Raw genomic sequence first — 19102 nt, forward strand, 5'->3', positions numbered from 1 at the left:
TCACTAGATGAGTAAAAAATAATAATAAATGGCAATAGCAGTTCTCGAACTGTCTGACAGCACAAGCAGTCTAACCAAAGCGTCTCTGTGTCTGTTAACACTTGTAAAGCTGTTAGAAAAGAGACAAAAATAACTTAGACATTCCACTGAATCAGAGGATATGCAAGGATGATCTTCTGTTCAAAGGTTTTTACAGTGAGAAAGGATGTGAACAAATAAAGAGAGGGGTTTTTTGTAAAGAAGGATGACAAGATGAAGAAAACAACCTATGACAGAGAAGGGGGGATGCTGATGGGTGATGGGTTTTATCTGAAATGAGCCGAAACCTGCTGGTAACCTGGACAGAAACAGTGACTCAGCCTCAGCTGATCCAACCCACATGTCTGCCTTATTAGGACTGAATGAATTTCCTTGGAGAACACAACTAAGTGTGAAATCTCATTTCACCAGTTGCACAAAGACAAATGGCTGGAGGAGAGAACAACGGGAGACGATTAAAGACAACAAACAAAGCCGACCATCTGTCTCTGTTTTGCGAGAAAATCAAGACTTTGGATTGATATTTCAGAAGTTGGATGCTATGTGCGCTACATTCCCAACGCCCACTCCTCACGTTTAACCAGCTCCTGAGATCATTTAGAGAGTTTGATGTTTATCCTATCCCCTCTCTGTTTTTGGAAGCTTTCAGGCTGCTGACAGATTCCTGAACGAGTGATTCCAAAGTGAGCATGAGCAGTCTCTCTCTCTGCTGCGCTGAATTTACAGCAACTTGTCGCTGAAGCTGAAGTGTTTCATGTCTTGGGTCATAAATTGTGTGTGTTGTGGGTGACATGGGTCTACACGTGAGCAGTCGCAATCTGTAGAACAAGTTCTGGGTTTTAAGGTCTTTGAAGCGAATATAGAGCCGTCTGTCTACAGTGAATGTGCATTGGGATGAATTCAGTGTTCTGATCCGGTTTAAATGAAACCGTTGTTCATGAGTGCAGAGCCATGCCATTTTTCAACTTGTTCAAAAACATCTGATAATTAAAAACCTGGTGATCAAACTGTGTACGCTACAGCACCAGTTATGTAGACGTGTAATCCTGATTACCTGGGGTATCTCCTCATGACACTCAAATAAAATACATATATTTAATAGTGGCATATGGGTAATTTATCAACTGCAATCAAAGGCAAATATAAATAGTGATTCCTATTTACTTGCGCTGTTCACAGGACTCTATAAACTGTGTTTACATCAATGTTTTATATAGGCATTTTTGATGGATCTCATTAGTAAAGTTTGATGGAAATGGCAAAGTTTGAAATAACTTTTTTCAGTTTTGCAAAAAAAACTTTTTTACACTCGCTTGACGTAGTTTTTGGCTTTTATGAAGGAGAGTTAATGGACCAAGAGAGAGATGGAATCACATTTGCTGAATAAGCTAAAAGTAGTTAGCCTGGCCACTTGGGTCATTTAGCAACTCTCACTTGTTTCTGATTCATAGCTGAAACATCATGAGTTAAATGTTTGGAAATCAGCATTTTGCTTCAACATTTCAGATCAGCTGGTTGCTTTGAAAGAGCTACTCTGATATTTTCCTGTCAAAAGAAATGAATGCATACGCTATCATTTTTCCTTCCGCCCTGAGATAAGATTCCACTACTTCTGTATAGAAAAACTCATTATGAATAAGTTGAAGAGCATCCTTCAAAGTTCTTCAAAGAAACGCACAGACCAAATCATAACCACCACAAACATACAAACCTTCGTGAGGGAATCTGTTCACCTTCAGGCTGTTTTCAAATCAGTATTCGCTGAGACGACATGGTAAACATACGAGGCTTTATGAAAATGAGGTGTGAATAACAGATTTCATGTGCGGAGGTGCTGACTAACCTGTCGTTGAGGCAGCAGTAAATGATGGGGTTGTACATGGTGGAGCTCATGGCCAGCCACATGATGGCCAGATAAAACTGCTGGATGTACGTTTCTTCAAAGAGCTCAGGGAAGAACTGGTGCAGCAGGAAGTAGACATGGAAGGGCAGCCAGCAGATGGCAAATGTACACACCACCACAATCATCATCTTCACCACCTGTTGGACAAAAGACAGCACGAGAGTGGCATCAGGAAACATTTCTCTGCAACAGGATACGATCTGAAAATGTTGGAACCCTTGATCTGAACAGTCTGGTTGCTTTTACTGATAACTTTCAGATGCCTTTTTAGGAGAAGTATGCATGTACGGTTAAGCTTCGAATTATACACACCCATTACATCCTGTATAGACTGAGATGGAAAATTAATTAATGCAACCAAATCATCACCCAAATGACTGGGTGATGACACTAAGACTGGGGATTCTTCTAAGGTCCCTGATGTTGTAAAGGATTTTATGTCCAGAAGTTCTGGAAACATTGAAAACATCTAGGGAACAAACAATGGAGAACCATCCCAACGTCACTGTTTACCTTATGGAAATGAATCTTTCAGAGAGGTAGTCTACGTTTACATGAGACCACTGCCCGGAATCTGGTGGTATTTTCGGATGCTGATTAGGAAAAGGCTCCATGTTTAAATGGCAACCACTAAGACGCCTGGGGTCAGCTGTAGTTGTCATGCCAGGCCACTAGATTGCGCTGTCATTTTAGCATGTCATGGAACGCGCATGCACTTCCGACTCTTAGCTTCCACCTCATTTTAAACCCGTCTCCCATTAACTAAGTGTTCATGTTCATGTTCCTTGTCCTAAACAGGTTAAGTAGCACAATGCTAGCTGCCATTCTATTTGTTGTTTTCTGATTGTGAATGCATAGAATAAACCCTGTTCTGCGCATGTGTTTTTTCACACATGTGGAGTTCCACTCTGACCTGGTTTCAAAAGATGAGTGTGAGTGACTCCTGTCACTGGTGTGTAAACTAAAGGCTGGATTGAAACAAAAAACCTTGCAGGTTACATGAAGAGCCTCTTCACGTAAATGGGACCTTAGTGTGCGGACAACAGGAACCCAAATCTTTGCTTCCTACTGTATTAGATCTAAGATTAAAGAAGAGAGACATTACTATCAACAATGTTACTGCTGGTGTTGTCAGTTTTCTTTTAATGTGCAAAGATTGCCTCTGTACAAAGAAAGCTGTGGTTCATTGATTTATCTCTGCTGAGGACTGAGCTCTCACTCCGTTTCCAAAGACAAACCTCTCAGTTTGCCTAACAGGTTGCAACAAAACTTGCTGTCAAGAAAAAAAAAGAGAGAAAATCTCGGTTGGTTTGAACTCTCCACTGTCAAATTAAAATGTTATGTCTGTAGGCGCATCATTACTGAGAGCAGACAATAACTGACTCTGCTGACTGTCAATGACCTGAAAAAAAATACTGAGAAATGAAACAGATGTGAGAGGCTGGCTCATTAGAGCAGAGGGTGGATCAGAGTTTTACTGACTGGAAAAATATGTGCATTCAAAGATGGCTAAACTTTACTCAAAACCATTTGAAAAGTGCAGCAATGGCAGCGCTTCAAGATAAGAATCTAAATGTCCACTAATCTCTACATGTCTATGCAAGGCCAACATCCAGAATTTTAAAGACACTGGGAAAAGAAAGATCTGTGAAAATGACTGCAAAGAAAGTACCAGGTATGTCGGTGAAAATGGACTGAAGCAAAGCAATGGGTAAAGTGGCTGTAGTTAGTTGAAAGGAACGGACAACAGGTGGGCTGGAAAAGCACCAGCAGCACGACATGAAAGCAACGAGCGCTGGCTTCAGTTCTGTGGTACAAGCATCATTATTTTATGTCAAAACAAAACAAACGCAGCAAGACTTACAGTCACTGCTGGTGAAGGAAGGAAAGTACAGACATGAATAAGGAAAAAAAAAGCATTCAGATAACATGAACGTAGTTAGGAGTCAGAAATGCGGGGGGTGGAGGGTACCTTGCGCTTGGCAGTGAGCTGCTCCTTGTAGCGGTCGGAGGAGTCTCCTGGGATCTCACTAGCCCAGAGGTTCAGGCCCACCACGAGGTAAGCACAGCCCATCACCAGCAGCGGCAGGAAGTAGATCAGGATGGCCACACACACATGGTATCTGCAACACACACACACGCACACACATCTCTGGTCAAACCGGAACTGCAGAAGCAAAGCTGTGGTTTGATGAAGGGATGATTATCTTCTGTGTCGAGGCGTGCGATACTGCATATCGGTATTGATCTGATAAGAATACAGGGCCAGTATCGATACTTATAATGCATATCGATCCGATAACAAGTGAATATGTGGCCAGTATCGATACAGATACTTTTTATTATTTGGGTTTGCTGTATTTAACTTCTGACTTCCCGGAATTTGTGGTTTTTTTGTTTTTTTTCCCATTGAATTATTTTGTTAAAAGCTAGGGAAAAATTTGTACAAAGTGTAAAGGTGTCTGCAATAATATATTAACTTGATAAACAGAAACAATAGAAAAATAAAAAAAATGGGTGCATTTTGCCTAAGACAAAGCACAAAAGTAATATAATTTGAGAGGAAATCTAAAGCATTTAGTTATCCTTGAGAAACTTCAACACAAAAATAAAATAACATTTCAACAGGGAACATGTAGCTAAAGTAGCAAACTTACCACACAAGTATCAATCCGATACTGACTTGGTATCAATATTTTGGATCGATCTACTCGCTTCTACTTCTGTGTCTGATGTGTGATCATTACACAGCCTTCCCTGGTAATACAGATGCCTGTTGTTCTTGTTCAAGTCAATGTTTGATTCCTAATCTTTCTGTCTCTGTGTCTAAAACTAACTTCTCTCTGTATCCTCACACTGTAGTGTAAAATAAGGAGAAGAACAGCAGCAGTGACAGCGTGCAAATGTCTGACGAAACCTCCATTCAAGACAAACAAGTTCAAGTTCAGGTGAACATTGGAAAATCTGAACAAGCTGAACAAAAACCTTCATTCCTACTAAAAAAAACTGAAAAATTGTGTGAAAGCAAATGTAGATTCACATCAATGTGAAGCACTGCAGACTTCAGGAATTCACAATAACGGACCTTGACATAACTATTTATGAACAGATCTAAACATTTTCACTGTTCTGAAAAGAGACTGACACCCTTAAGATGATCACAAGCCAATGATTAAGAAAATGTTAAGATAAAAGCTTTAAAATCTATTATCCTCCTATTTTTTAGAAAATAGGAAGACAAAAAAGCTGTTTTCTGTTTGTGTTTCTGAGAGCTGAGTTAGTTATGCTGTGTGTAAAGAAGTGATGAGTTCTTTACACATTTGCTGAAACTGTCGCCGTGTCCTGACATTATGTTAGGAGACAGATAATCTGTGAAATGCTCGAGCTCCGCCACCTCCTGAAATGCACCACTCCCGACCAAAAACAACCAATCAGAGCCAAGAGGAGGGACTTAGTGATGTCGATCAATCCTCATGTACACACTGCCCAATGTGCCAATAACGGAGAAACAAATCACCATTATAGGAAAACAAATGATCCTCCCTCATCAGCAGCCATGCTAACTAACCTGAGCTAACACAACGGGCTCTGCTAATGGGGAGAAGATAGGAGGGTGGTTGACAGCACTAAACCCCTTTTCTTGGCTCTGATTGGTTGTTTATAGTTACCACTGGGAGAAGGCAGAGAAGCACAATTTTTTTTTCACAGATTGTTTCAAACCATAATGTCACCACAGATTCAACAAATATATAAAAAATATTTTTCATAAAAGTTACATACCACAACTTTAAAGCCCTTAGCTTCCATGTTGGTTTACTTTCTTAAACAATAGTTAATCAAAATAATGTTTATTTGTGACTACATATAATATAATTATTCAATTTACAATTGAGATGATGTTGTGATTCTGTGAATAAATATATTTTCACTATACTCCTCTCAGTCCTTGCATGCAGTTTAGGCTCCATGACCAGGAGAATTAGCATGTTGCCTACAGGACGAAATGCTTCATTACAAAGATAATGTATTTGCTGAACAGGTATTGGTGATCCACCACAATTACTTTATATTTGTTAACTCAAAAACTGCTTTCTGTTAGACGACACAACTAAAAACAATGAAAATGAGCCCAAGTATATAAGGCATTTAGGCTACTGAGGGTCCTGAACTTTAGTCATAGACAGTTGGATTGACCTCCCTGCCCAGAAAATCTGATAACAAACATCAGATTTGTTTTGAGGTCAGGGGAGTATCAGAGTCTCTCCCCAGTTAATTAAAAACTTCTGAAATCGTTTTTTCTTGAGCCAAAACTCCAGAGACAAAGCTCTTCATTAGAATCAGTCCTTATTGACGTGTTAAAAACACAGTTGGTCTTTTTTAATTCTATTTAGTAATTTGGTGTGTGGCGTCAGGCACAGCTTCTCAACAATGATTGTCCAGTGAATTAAAATCCTTTATGGGATAATTTAATATGACAGTTTAAGCATGGAGCTAATGACTTGCTTATCTGTCATGGACACACTGCTTGATCCTGCTCACTAAGTGGAAAGTATTTGCTTTCTGCTGAGCATGTCCGCGTCGAAATGTTCACTAAAATGTCTGTTAAAATGCACAAAATTGTATCCTATCTTTCTGGGCTTCAAACAAGTAAGTATGTTGTGATTAACTGAGTTCAGCAGGAGAACAGTGCCAGACTCTGCGATCCACAGGGAATCAGTCCATTTCTCCCCGCTGTCCTCAATGTAAAGATAAGCCCATCAGCCCGCTTTTGTGGTAATTAACCACAGTTATGTTAATTCTCGTTAAATACGCAGAGGCACAAGAGAAATCAAAGCACAAATTACAACATGCTGTGGTGCGCACACCCACAGACGATATAAAACGTGCTCAGCCCATGGGAAATGCAACAAAAACTGTGTCCACTCTTCAGCCAGAGGCTTCTCATTCTGTCTGTAAGCTTGTAAGACGGAAACATCCGTGATGTTGCCTTACAGGTGCAACTGACCTGTATGGGTTTCAACAACAGTCTCCTACAGCAAACTCAAACAACGACTAAAGAATAGTGACCGATATTTGCTAAGAAGAAAACTTACCAAATTATTCTTTGCATGCACGTTTGTATACTTTTTTAAAATATTGAAACTTGTTTTTGGAAAATTTGAATTTTTTATTTCATTTTGCTTAAATTCTACATAGATGTAAAATAGAGAAAAAATACTTCTATCAGGTGATTAAGTGAAATGTTTAACCAATTTTTTCAAGTCTTATATTTTATGTCATTAGCGGGCCAGTATTGTTTTTGCTTTATATCATGTTATGTTATTCCCTCATCAAGCACATACCTTATGTATGTATGTTGCCTTGATTATTTCAAGCATGTTTGAGAAATCCTTTAATCTCCATGGCAACCATTTGACTGTGTACAATGCCTGAGTGGGCCTAGCTCCGCCTTTGAGGACAAAGCTCCTCCTCACAGCTGCAGTTTCTAAGCTTTTAATTTTTTTAAAGCATTGACTGGCTTCAAAGTGTGTCAGATAAAAGTTATCAAGCTGAAGTCAAATAATTCACATTTTATAAGAAGTTGTCCAATCCCTCAATATCAAACAGGAAGCTGTAGCAACTCCTACAGACGAGGTCGGCGCACAACCAGGGTAAAAGTCATTTCAACGCCGCTTACAACTTTAATTAAAAATCTATTCAGATATCCGTTCCTCGAACAAATTTACCTTTCAATGAATACAATTGAGTTGTGTTTATTGTGATTTTTATGGCTGGCCACTGACATGCTTAAAATGGTTCAAGAAAAGAGCAGCAAAATCTAAACTTTCTGTAATTGTGAAGCAAACAGCCAATCATCCTGCCAGACCACTGTGATTAAAGGTTCAACAAGCGTTCTCCGCAAGGCTGACAAAAATCAATTTCAGAGAAAGCAGAAGCTGCTGAAAATCCACTTAGCTGCCCCAGTATGATTTGTATGCATGCAAGAGACAAATGAGCTAAGAGGAGAAGACTTCAATAAATTTGTCTTCATGAGTTTTTTTTTTTTTTTTTTTTCTTTGAAATATATTATTCAGTCTGAGTCTCGGATGTATTTGCTCACTTGAAAGCAACACAACAACGCTAAATTCTTCAAAAGTTGTTCAAATCTGCTTTCTAAAAAGGTGTGAAGTTTCTACGTGGCTTGAACACACAAAGTCAGTACTTTTGTCACATTTGCCTAAGGCGGATAGGAGCCACACAGACGCAACTGATGGAGGCTGATTAGAGGAAATGAGAAAAGAGGATGAAGAGCAAAAGAATCTCAGCCTTCTGACTTCTTATGTAAAACTCATTCATGTCAGAGTGGATTTCCAGAACCAAAGTCCAGGTAAACATGCCATGTGTTGGTAAATATCTGTCTCTGTACATAGTATCTGCTTTTCCATTACAAATGTGCACAAATTCATTTACTTTTTATGACCCATGTGTTACTGTGACAGCTCTGGTGGAGCCAAAAAGCAAAACAAAACAACAACAAAAAAAAAACTACATAAAGCAAAAACATACCATCAAACTGCTACAACTTCCTATCGTCTTATTTGTCATTTCTGCCGGTAGTAACAGCACTGCTTGTTGTATCACACTTGACTCGTGTGATACAAAAAAAGTGTTTCCATTGCAGTTTTGTGTAATACATCTATTTTGATTCAGGCAAAAAAACAACTGCATCCTCCCTGCCAGCATGCCTAGTTGGGCCCCATGTGGGGAAAAGGAGGGCAGACTATATGGGTCCCACATGGGTTTGCCCATGTAGGGCCAGAGCCCACATAGGCCCTGCATGGGCCCTATATGGTGGTGGCCCACATGGGCGCTACATGGGCCCTACATGGGCAAACCCATGTGGGGCCATTGTGGAACCCGCGGACAAACCCATATGGGACCCATATATCAGCCCTCCTTTCCCCCACATGGGTCCCACCTAGGCATGCTGGCTGCAGACTTTTTTTCAAAAAACCTTTTTGAAATCGACATGTTTCCATTAAGCAAACTTATTTTTGTACTTCCAGTTTTCACAATTCTGTGGTCAATGGAAATGCAGAAAGTTACTTACACCCACCAACCACTTTGTTAAATGCACCTGTTTGATTGCTTGTTAGCAAAGCTAGGATTCTACCTAGTCAGGGCACTCAAAGCAGTTGGGTGAATGAAATATCTTGTCGCTTTTAGAGAACTATATGTAGATTGCTTTGAGACAGCAGAAAGGCAACAGTGCCTTAATTAACCAGTGGTTGAAACAAGATAGTGCAGAATGAATCTCATAACGCACAAAGTGTTGATCCTTCAAGTAATGGAGCTACAGCAGCAGAACACCACAAAAAAACATGTTAGACATTTAAAGTGAGTCATTCCTATTTAGAGTAGAGAGCATCTTACAGCATTGGGATCAGAGAATTAATGCTGAAATTCTTATGTCTCACTAACAGACAACACCTGCTCTGCATTAACTCATTAAAATGCCCAATCAGAAGTGACAGCTTCATTCATAATTTATTAATGTCGCTGATGAGCTTTTTTCATCTGCTCACTTAAATCAGGCTGTATCTCTTGTCTACCGAATGCAATGAAAAACTAGTTTCCATTAGTGGATACATGCAGACTGAGAAGCCTGAGCTGACTTTGAGTAAGTAATCATCTTTGTGGACACTAAACTACTTCAAAGTAAAAGTTGGTTAAAATAGGGAACACTCTAAACTCCGTTCACTCCATTACAGAGTATTTTTGAATGTCAGCTGAAAGTCTGAGGATCACACACTGAACAACTGATCCTGATGACGAATCTTGGTCGTTATGATTTCTTAACCCTTCCTCTGTCTTAGCGAGAGCCTCAGGAGGAGCGTGACAGGTATAAAGGTCAGAAGCATGGGGGTTGTCCCGTCAGACCGTCAGTTCCCGTAACCACACACACACACACACACACACACGCACACACACACACACACACACACACACACACACACACACACAAAAACCTCATAAAAGCGCACTTGGGGTCAGTGTGACCCCACTGTACCACAGACAGAGTAAAACGTTAGTGGGGTCTAAATGACCCCGTCTTTAACCAAAGACTGAATCTATTGAACTGTTGCAAAAACTCTCATGAGGATGAAAATTCAAAGCATATAAACCAGAGCAGTACTAGGGGGCAATAATACACTAATCTGCTGTTTGCCAACAACTCATAAAATTGTAGGATAAAGAAAAGTTGAAAAGGAAAAATATGGATAAGTCCTCTTAGGAGATTTAATTGGTGTTTAGATACTTCTGTGATTTCACAGTTTGACTTTTCTGATTCTGAAAGTAATCTAGCAGATTTTTGGGTCTGCATATTCTTCAGTATAGGAAGAAATGAGGGAAATCGACACATAAAACAGAATATACACATTATATACTATTAACTAATTGTTTTGATGGTAAGTTCATTCATTCATTCATTCATTCAAAATTATTAATGGATTACAAGGGATTAAACACATGGACATTTGATGGAATGTAAACAAATGCTTTTTGAAATGTTTCTCTGGATTGTTGGTAGATATTCTCCATTTCCAAATTAAGTAAGGAATCACACGAATTAAAATTTATTTATTTACCAGTAAACACGTTTACAAAGCAGACAAGTCATTATTTTGGCCAGTTTAGAGGCCAGATCTTCCTAACTTGAAATATGTTTTCTTGGTGCCAAAGGCGTGTTGCCAAGGAAGGACATGCAGATCACTCCCGATGAAGCAGCACACGCTCTCGTTCAGGAGAGCTCCTACTGTATCTGCTAACTCCTCCACAAAGTGAATCAAGAGCAGAGGTGTAGATCAAGTAGATAGTTGGTGCATTCATTTTCAGATAACACCGATTTGCATGATTGAAGTGACTTTGGGGACGGTTTGAGGGCTGGTATCACGTCCGCCATCTGACACACCAACACACACATACACACAGTCACTGAAGTGCACAAGATACTTTAAATTCTAGCTTGAAAATGTGTAGATAAAAAAAGACACCAGAATAGAATTGATGAAAATAAAAGAGGAAGAGAAGATTTAGTAGAAAATTTAGTTACGGTTTTTCTGAATAACTTCTTTGTCTAAATCTTTTAATATAATTTGATACTTCTGTGACTCATTTCTAACTTAAAAAGGACAGACCAAAGTGACTCTTCAGGTTTCAGAACATCTTTGTTCTTTTCCCAGTGATGGTTGTGGAAATGAAATCCCAGCTCTAAATCAAGCCAAAACCTCCGCAGCTGAAAGGTCCTTTTAAAATGATCACAGCTGTTAATCTGCCAAACAGAATAAATGGACTTCTACACAAAGTCACTATTCTATTGTTTGTAATTCTAAAAGGTGGGTCAGCTGCTACTGATTCAAATCAATTCAGTCTGGAGACACGTTACAAAAAAAGTTGTTTCACACCTACATTCATTCCAATTGATTCTAGTTAAATATTGCACTGAGCATGACAGTGGAGAGGAAAAACTCCCCGTTAACAAGGGGCGCACCGGTTCACTTTTTTCACTTCCGATAGTAATGTCTGTCTTTTAGAACGCAGACATAAATGTAGTGAATTACAAATTTATTTGATAACTCTGCACCAGTACAGCACACTGAAATACACCGGAAACCTCACAAGCTTGGACAATCATGTAAAAACAACATGACTTTGGTTTGTTCAGTCAGGGTGAATAGGAGTAGAACAGCCAATTTAAATAAATAAACTGAAACTGACTAAAAAAATAGGTTGATTACTTTGGTCAAACATGTACAAATTAAGATTATTTCACATGAAAAAATATTTGGGAATTTTAAATATAATGTAAAATAAATAATAAAGACACTCAGAGCACAAAGCATAGAACTAAACTGAACAGATCTGCCCGTATGGATCTGGCACGTTGTCATGACACCTCAGTGTTTCAATATCAGAACGAATGCTGTCATTAATATCCGACTGGTGACTCATAAGAACAGAGAAGAAAAAGAGAAACAGCAGAACTTTCTATGTTAAGGAAAATTTTTTTTCTTTTTTAATGTTGCCATTGTTGGCTGAGTTACAGAGAGAAATATGTGTGTAACTCAGCCACACATATTTTTTGTCATGGATTTTTTTGTCATGTGGAAATGTAAAAGTGTAAAAGACATTTGAACAGATATTGTGTGCTACAATCCATGACGCAGATGGTACAGTAATGTTTTAATGTTGTTTCTGTCCAGTAGCCATCTGCGTGGAGCCACCGGTCCTCAGCAGCCGGAGCACATAATGCTCCAACAACGCATGAGCTTTTAAGATTCCTAGAGAGATTTAAAAATATAAAAGCTTTTCAGATCCATTTAATGCTTTAAATAAAGAAGAGCTGCACTTTCCAAATGTGTTCAGACAAAGGTGGCTAAAACACTCAGCTTCTCTTCTCCTACATTTAGTGTACAGCTTAATAGCATGTTTTGTTCCCCTTAGTCTGTGATTTGCTTTATGTAAATATTACTGCAGTAGAATTAATAATAAAAAAAGACATGCTAAAACTATGGCTAGAAATACAGTTCAGCTTAAATAACCAGTATGAAAGTATATATCTAAAAAAGTTGTTGAAAAGTGCAATCAAATATCCTAAATGTTATGCACAAGGATGATCTGGGCCATTAATGTCAGAGGGGTTTGAAAGAATAGTAGTACAATTATATGACTGATAGGTGCTGAACTTTAGGGATTTCATTGGCTTCTTAAATGATTAGTTTGGATAAGTGAATTAACAGATTCTGATATGGATTTGGATATTCATTGAAAAATACATAAAAAACAGGGCAAGTAACGTCATACTGCAAGTTAACTAGACATATTTCAAAGGTTGTGTTCACAAATCAGATAAATCACTTCTGCTCACAGCCATCAGGATCTACAACGACTCTTTGGAGCTTTAGATAATATCAGTTACAACAACACTGACCCAAATATTTTAAGATGAATAAAGTATTTTTGAATTTGAAAAAAAAAATTGTGTATTGGAAACAGCGTTAATAATTTCTCATGCTCATTTTATATATAAAAAAATCTAGTAGTAAATTGTTAAATTATGGTGTTAAAACCTGTGTGTGTGTTTTCATCTATTTTTACACGCCAGTGTGTTATTGGCTACCTGTGTGTTGCTCCTCTACCTCTGAGACGTCTTGGTGAATGTGTTTCCCTATGAAAAGCGTCCCCCGACACTTAAAAAAAATACTTTTTCAAACGTTCAACTGGCTTAAAATCAAATCGAATCACGGAATGCATTTAAATGGAATGGTGACACAAGTTTCATCATTCACAAGGAGCCATCTGGACGCGAAGTATGACTGTGAAAGCAGAGAGACCTGCAGGCAGAGCCAGGCTCCCCAGAGGGCCCAAGCAGGCACTCAGCAGCCAAAGATAAACGACACTTTGGGGAGTAGATGCTGTACTTTTTCACTTTGTTGTCATACAAGCAGAATCAAAATAATTTTCCTCAGCAGAGGTCACAGACACGTAGACGCATTTTGCACCATAACTTTGATTTATCAGGTTCTTTAATTTTGGACGCTGCTAATGTTTTCCTTCCTTGATCATGCTTAAAAAGCAGAAGCCAGCGGCTGGGAAATGTGAATTTAAATGTGTAATCAAAGTCGGTACAAAGACAGCAGCCTAAAATTTACGCCATGGCGACAAATACATATGCACACTAAAGCTAAATGTCACATGAAAGTGAGACAAAAATCAGCTGTATTTTGACACTTCATAACATTTTACTTTAAGTGTGAATAAGTATTAAGTACATTTTCGCCCAAAACGATGTTACATTTAAAGTAATCTCACAAATGGTCGTTTTTTTTTTTTGGTTTTTTTTTAAATAACATTTGTCTGGGAGCATAAAGAGCTGTACCAAAACACAATAATAAAGAACTTTTAAAACTGACTTCCATTTCATGTAAAATTGTGTCTTGGGGAGAACTTACATTGTACAGCTTTCCAAAAGCTATGCTGTTACAGCACAGTATTTTTACCTGAGGTTACCATAGTGATATAAGTCTGGTACTGGCCCGTCACTACAGATGACAACCAAAATAATACCTGAAATAACAGGAAACCTTGCATCTCTGTTGTTTTCTGAGACTTTGGCAGGTTCATATGATCCACAGGCTAGTTTAGGAACTTCCCCCAGAACCGGGCGGCTCAGTGCATTTTTTACACTGAGTTAGTGTTTTAAACGTGTTTTCGGTCAGAACACCTTTTGGATCCATTTCCTCCTATGTATATCTTCATTATCTGTCTTTGTATTTTTTTCTCATGAAGCACATTTTTGAACGTGACCTGATTTTGTCATTCCCACTGCTGTAATGTCCACGGGGCTGCGGGGTCACTGGGTTACCAGGCGGTAGAAGTAGGCTCCGCTTCTTCTAGGGTTCAATCATCAGACGCTCTCACAGGAGATCAGCAGTGAAGTGAGTCATTGTGTTTAGCCCCTGCTTGTGTAAACTGGACAACAGCTCCTCCATCATTGGCGCTCCGTGTGCGCGGCGCGTGTCCCGATGCCTGGGCACACAGCAGCTGACGAAGACAAATGGGCTTGTTACAACAAAGTCACAGCTGTGCCGTAAAGTCTCACCTGACACTGTTTCCTGAACACTTGACCCACATCTCCCTCTCCAGCTAAGCAGGGAACGTACCACTGCAGCAGAAACATGGCTGTATCTGCTATAGCCAGTCCTGTATATTCTGTATATTTACAGAACTGGCTACTTAAAGACTGTGGCACAGATAGTGTCTATAAGCCTCCTGGTGTTTGTCTCTTTTGGTTTTAAGGTTGACAGCTAATTTGTTCCTATATGACCTTGTACAGACCTTTTTTATTACTGAAAGGAAATAAAAAAGGTATTCCACCTTTTTCAAACCCATGCGGTACAGCAGTGGGGAGGACTTAGCCGGGCAGCTGCAGTAAATCACACTCATGATTTTGGGTTGAGGACGACGCGACAAAATTGTAGGAATTATTGTTAAACTAAAAATGTGCACTTTTTCTTCAAATAAAGGGTTTGCATATTTACAAAATATATCAGAGGTTAAGAATTTTCCATGCTAGCTTTGACATGCTGTGATGATTTCCTGAAGGCAGAATGTCAGAAAGAGCAGGAGTTTTTAAAGAGAGAGAGGCCTAATTTCAAGGGATTACATTTCAAAGTCAAATTTCTTTAAGTCATATTTGACGTATGCAGCATTTTTATAACAATTAATGGTAAGATAAGTAACACATTATGCTATAAAATGATTCTCTGTGGCTGGTAAATATAATATCGCCCCTTTAAGTTATTTTAGGATTAAAGCACTGGAACTGTGAGTCAGGCTAAACTTTAGCAACTTATAAACTTGCTTGCAATTATAATTGTTATAAATAAAATAACCAGAGTAAAACAAAATTTAAAAAAAGAAATTATTGTCACATCGTCTTTGCCTAAAAGGGAAACAGGCACACATCATGTAAAATAATATAGAGTAGCTTTCTGGTTTACTGTGTCTTCATGTGTCTTTATGTGAAAACATTTCAGAGGTGGTTCAGGGCTGAGCAGTTGTCCGCGCTAGCATGCGTTCACAAACAACATCTATTTATACCCCTCCTCTGAGACCCAGCCGGCTTACCAGCTCCCACCGCCTGCACACAGACCCCCAGGATGGCTGTAGACGCCGACGGCGGTGGCAGCAGCAAGACAACGCCTGCGATGGGGCAACAGGTGGGACCCGACCCGGGGTCAGCTCATATCAGACGTGCCATTTACAGCTCCAGCATCTGAGTTTGAACGACTGCCTTATGTTTTCACTCACCTCTGAAGCGGCCCCAATTACGCTTTCATTAAAATGATAAATAAGAGCCGCTGCTGTCACTTCACAGAATGGTGAGGCGGCTTTTCTAACAAGCCGTGTTTCCACGGAGGAATGCGACAGACGCGGAAGATGATGAAGACGTCAGAGGTCGGCGGGGGAGCGCCGTCACTGTCTGTGGGCCTGCACGTGCGTCAGCGTAGCGGCGTTTCTCTGCAGCTACTCCTCCTGCTTTTGGTGGAGGTGCACCTGTGTGTCTGCTTTCAAGTGTGCGCCAGTCTGGGATTTCAAAGAGACTAACAGAAGACACTACCGAGCCTAGAGTAAAGAGCAAGCTCAATATCTCAACAGAGACAAACTGTTTTTTTTTCCTATGGAAGATTCTACAGTCTGTCTGCCATGGCTCTGTGAAATTTTTTATCATCGACTCTGTGGAGACAAAGTTATCCTGCACTTTATCCTATTGAAGAAATGCATGAATAAACTGTCTGAATGATCTCTGTCATTGTTAAATGGCTGGTATGATGCTTTGGGTTTATTTTAACATCCAAGAGAAACAGTACACTTGGAGGAGAGACGACTCGTCGCCTCCAGCTCTGCCGTCTGACCAAGGTCACTTAGAGCTTGTGAAACATTCTTTGTGTTTGTTGAACCGTCTTTCTCAACCCTAAATTAAATCTGGCAGATAAATGAAAACCTGACAGAGAAACCGTTTCCTTTAAGTGTTGTGGAAAAAATCTGGCACAGATTTCTCTGACCTTTGCTTCCTTTTCTTTTCTTTTTTTTCTCAGTCCAAAATCTTTCAGTTATTTTCAAACAAATATTTTATCATATTTGTTTTAGGGACAAAATATATCAAATCATGCATTATTTTATCATGGATATCAGCTCCTGTTTTCGTACGCACATTACTGAAATGGCACTAAGAAAACGTTCATGGTCTTGTTGCTTATGTTTAATAAGATCTCCACAGCAGGATTTATCCAATTAAAGTCGGCACACAGTAAGAAAAATAAACATTTCCAACTAAATCAACAAGCGTTTTGCTACGAACCGACAGAGGAAATGAGCTGCAGTAGAGTCGGCAGTTTGACCCTGCATGACTTTCATCAGAAAAACACAAAGCATGCCTGAGGAGTTCGCTGAACTCTGGTTGGAGTTTACAATTTAGCATTCTGAGCAGCTAGCCCCTTGGCAGTTCTGTCGAAATCCCTCGCAATTTAGAGCGGCAAATATAAAAATCAGGCCTGCGTATGGCTCCTAAAAGGGATGATTGAAAGGCCTCTTTCTCATTCACACAATTAAAGCAGAATTGCAAAGGCGGACAGCTGGCTTTTTGAGAACTTGGAATCAATAGCACCAATAAACACGAGCCGTTCCTTCAAAAACAAACTGAATCAATCTGCCGCTCTGTGATAAACAGCTGAAGGGAGCCGTACAAATTTCTGTTTACACTAAGCTTCTCAGACAATCATGTTTAAATGGGAAGCTGTCAGAATTATTAATATTTCAGATTGCTAACTTAGAAAGGCGTTATGAGCTAAAATAAGAATCAAAAGCTGAGCAAGGTGGGGCTCATCGTTTTAAGTGCTGACATGAAAAGCTGTTATTTTTACCCCACTGACTACCCAAGGATCAAAAAAGAATAGCTTAAATGAGTCTTAGATTTTTCTCTCATTCAAAGGATGTGCTTAATTTTTCCAATCACTAGTCATTTAATCTGTAAATTTCTTTGTTCCTGTCTTCTGAGTTCCTGAGTTTTTGCTCCCGTAAAAGAACTTCTCTCAGGAAACGTTCAGCACCTTAAAAGCTGCAGAAGGAGAATTGCAATTAAAATAAATGGTGTAGCCTCAGTCAGTTTCTACTTCTTTGTCCGGTTCAAACTGATTGCTTTTTCCTTTTTCACTGTGGGGAAAAACGTAAAACAGCTGCGAGATGCCTCCGTTTATCAAGCACAAAGCGCAACACACTCCCTGTCCCTGAATACAAACAAGCCGCTCCCGCGCGGGCTGTCAGCTGAAAAGTTATTAATGCTCTCTTGAGTGTCAGAAAAACTCCCACGCAGAGGAACTCACATCTTTTGGAAGTCGAACGTGGTATAATCGGGCCACTCGATGTAGCACACCACGCGGCCGGGCAGCTGGTACGTGGTGGAGTAGTAGTACTGGGGAAAGGCCAGGAGCAGAGCCAGAACCCAGATCACGCCAACCACCACCTTGGTCTCCGTGGATGACATGCGCTGCTGCAGAGGGTGGATGATGGCCATGTACCTGCGGAAGCAAAGACAAATTACAATGGCTGTTGGCATTGTAACATTTGTCCATTTACAGGAGTGACTTATTTGGCAATCTTTTGCTTAGAGGAGCAGGTTTATTTGATGTTTCGCCCATTTGCAGTCACACCAACGTAATGTGACTTCCAGTCGCCACCATGGCCAAATTTCATCCCCTATAGCCATGTAGGCCATTTCTACAAACATTTGTGAAACAATGGGTCGTTCTTAAGAACGACCCATTGTTTACTTCTGGTCCTGTGACGGAAGGAGACCCGTGCAATAAGTTGAGAAATTTCCTCGCTGCTAAGAGAAATTTATTTCGGACAATGTAACACTCTCAACTTCATGGGAACAGTTCAGGGGGGCCCCATTCCTGTTCTGACGCAGCTGCACATCACAAAATCAGATCCGTAAAAACATGTAAAGTGTGTTTGATGGGGAAGGCCTTAATTAGTCAACACAAAGTTTTCACCTAAACCCAACTAGTTCATCTAATCCAACACCAATGTCTGACCTCACAAATGCTCTTCTGGATGAACAACCAAATATTTCCATGAACATGTGGAACGCCATCACCAGGAGAGCTGAAGCTACTACAACTGATAGTGGATCCTCAAATCAAACTCCGCTGATTAATAATGGGGTGCCACTAAGTTCATTTGTGTGTGTGAAGGCAGCAAATACTTTCAGCAATGTAATGTAATAAAGAGCAAGTTGCCCTCTGGCTAAACAACATAAAACTGTGCAACCTAAAAAGACAACATCATAAAGAAATTTGCCGATGTCCAAATGTGGTTAAAAGGTGTTTTTTTCCCCACAATATTCTCTAACAAACCTCTGACAGATCAACAGAACATGTATTTGTACACTGATTAAAAAGTGCAAGTCGTATGTTGCTGCCTGCATGCAACAGAAACAGACATCACATTTATCAGATTGTGTTATTAGTATTGCAGTATTATTTTCTGCTTTAGAATTATGCCCTAGTTTGTGTTGCGCCACATACAATTCTAATAAAAAACATTAGTTTGTTG

At 39.6% G+C, this 19102-nt stretch overlaps 1 protein-coding gene across 1 annotated transcript in view; it reads right to left on the reverse strand.

Annotated features, from left to right (window-relative positions):
• The window catches only part of tacr1a (tachykinin receptor 1a), a 44541-nt gene that overhangs the window by 4636 nt on the left and 20803 nt on the right, over positions 1 to 19102 (reverse strand). Inside the window, exons 2-4 of the mRNA XM_015010820.2 lie at positions 17869 to 18063; positions 3915 to 4065; positions 1883 to 2079 (exon numbers count right to left, since the gene is read on the reverse strand). Coding sequence (XP_014866306.1) covers positions 1883 to 2079; positions 3915 to 4065; positions 17869 to 18063 — 543 coding nt within the window. The remainder of the gene's footprint in view (positions 1 to 1882; positions 2080 to 3914; positions 4066 to 17868; positions 18064 to 19102) is intronic.

The sequence above is a fragment of the Poecilia mexicana genome, unplaced genomic scaffold (genome assembly GCF_051168715.1).
Source record: "Poecilia mexicana isolate PSO_F unplaced genomic scaffold, ASM5116871v1 scaffold_9, whole genome shotgun sequence".
In the NCBI taxonomy this organism is placed as follows: Eukaryota; Metazoa; Chordata; class Actinopteri; order Cyprinodontiformes; family Poeciliidae; genus Poecilia; species Poecilia mexicana.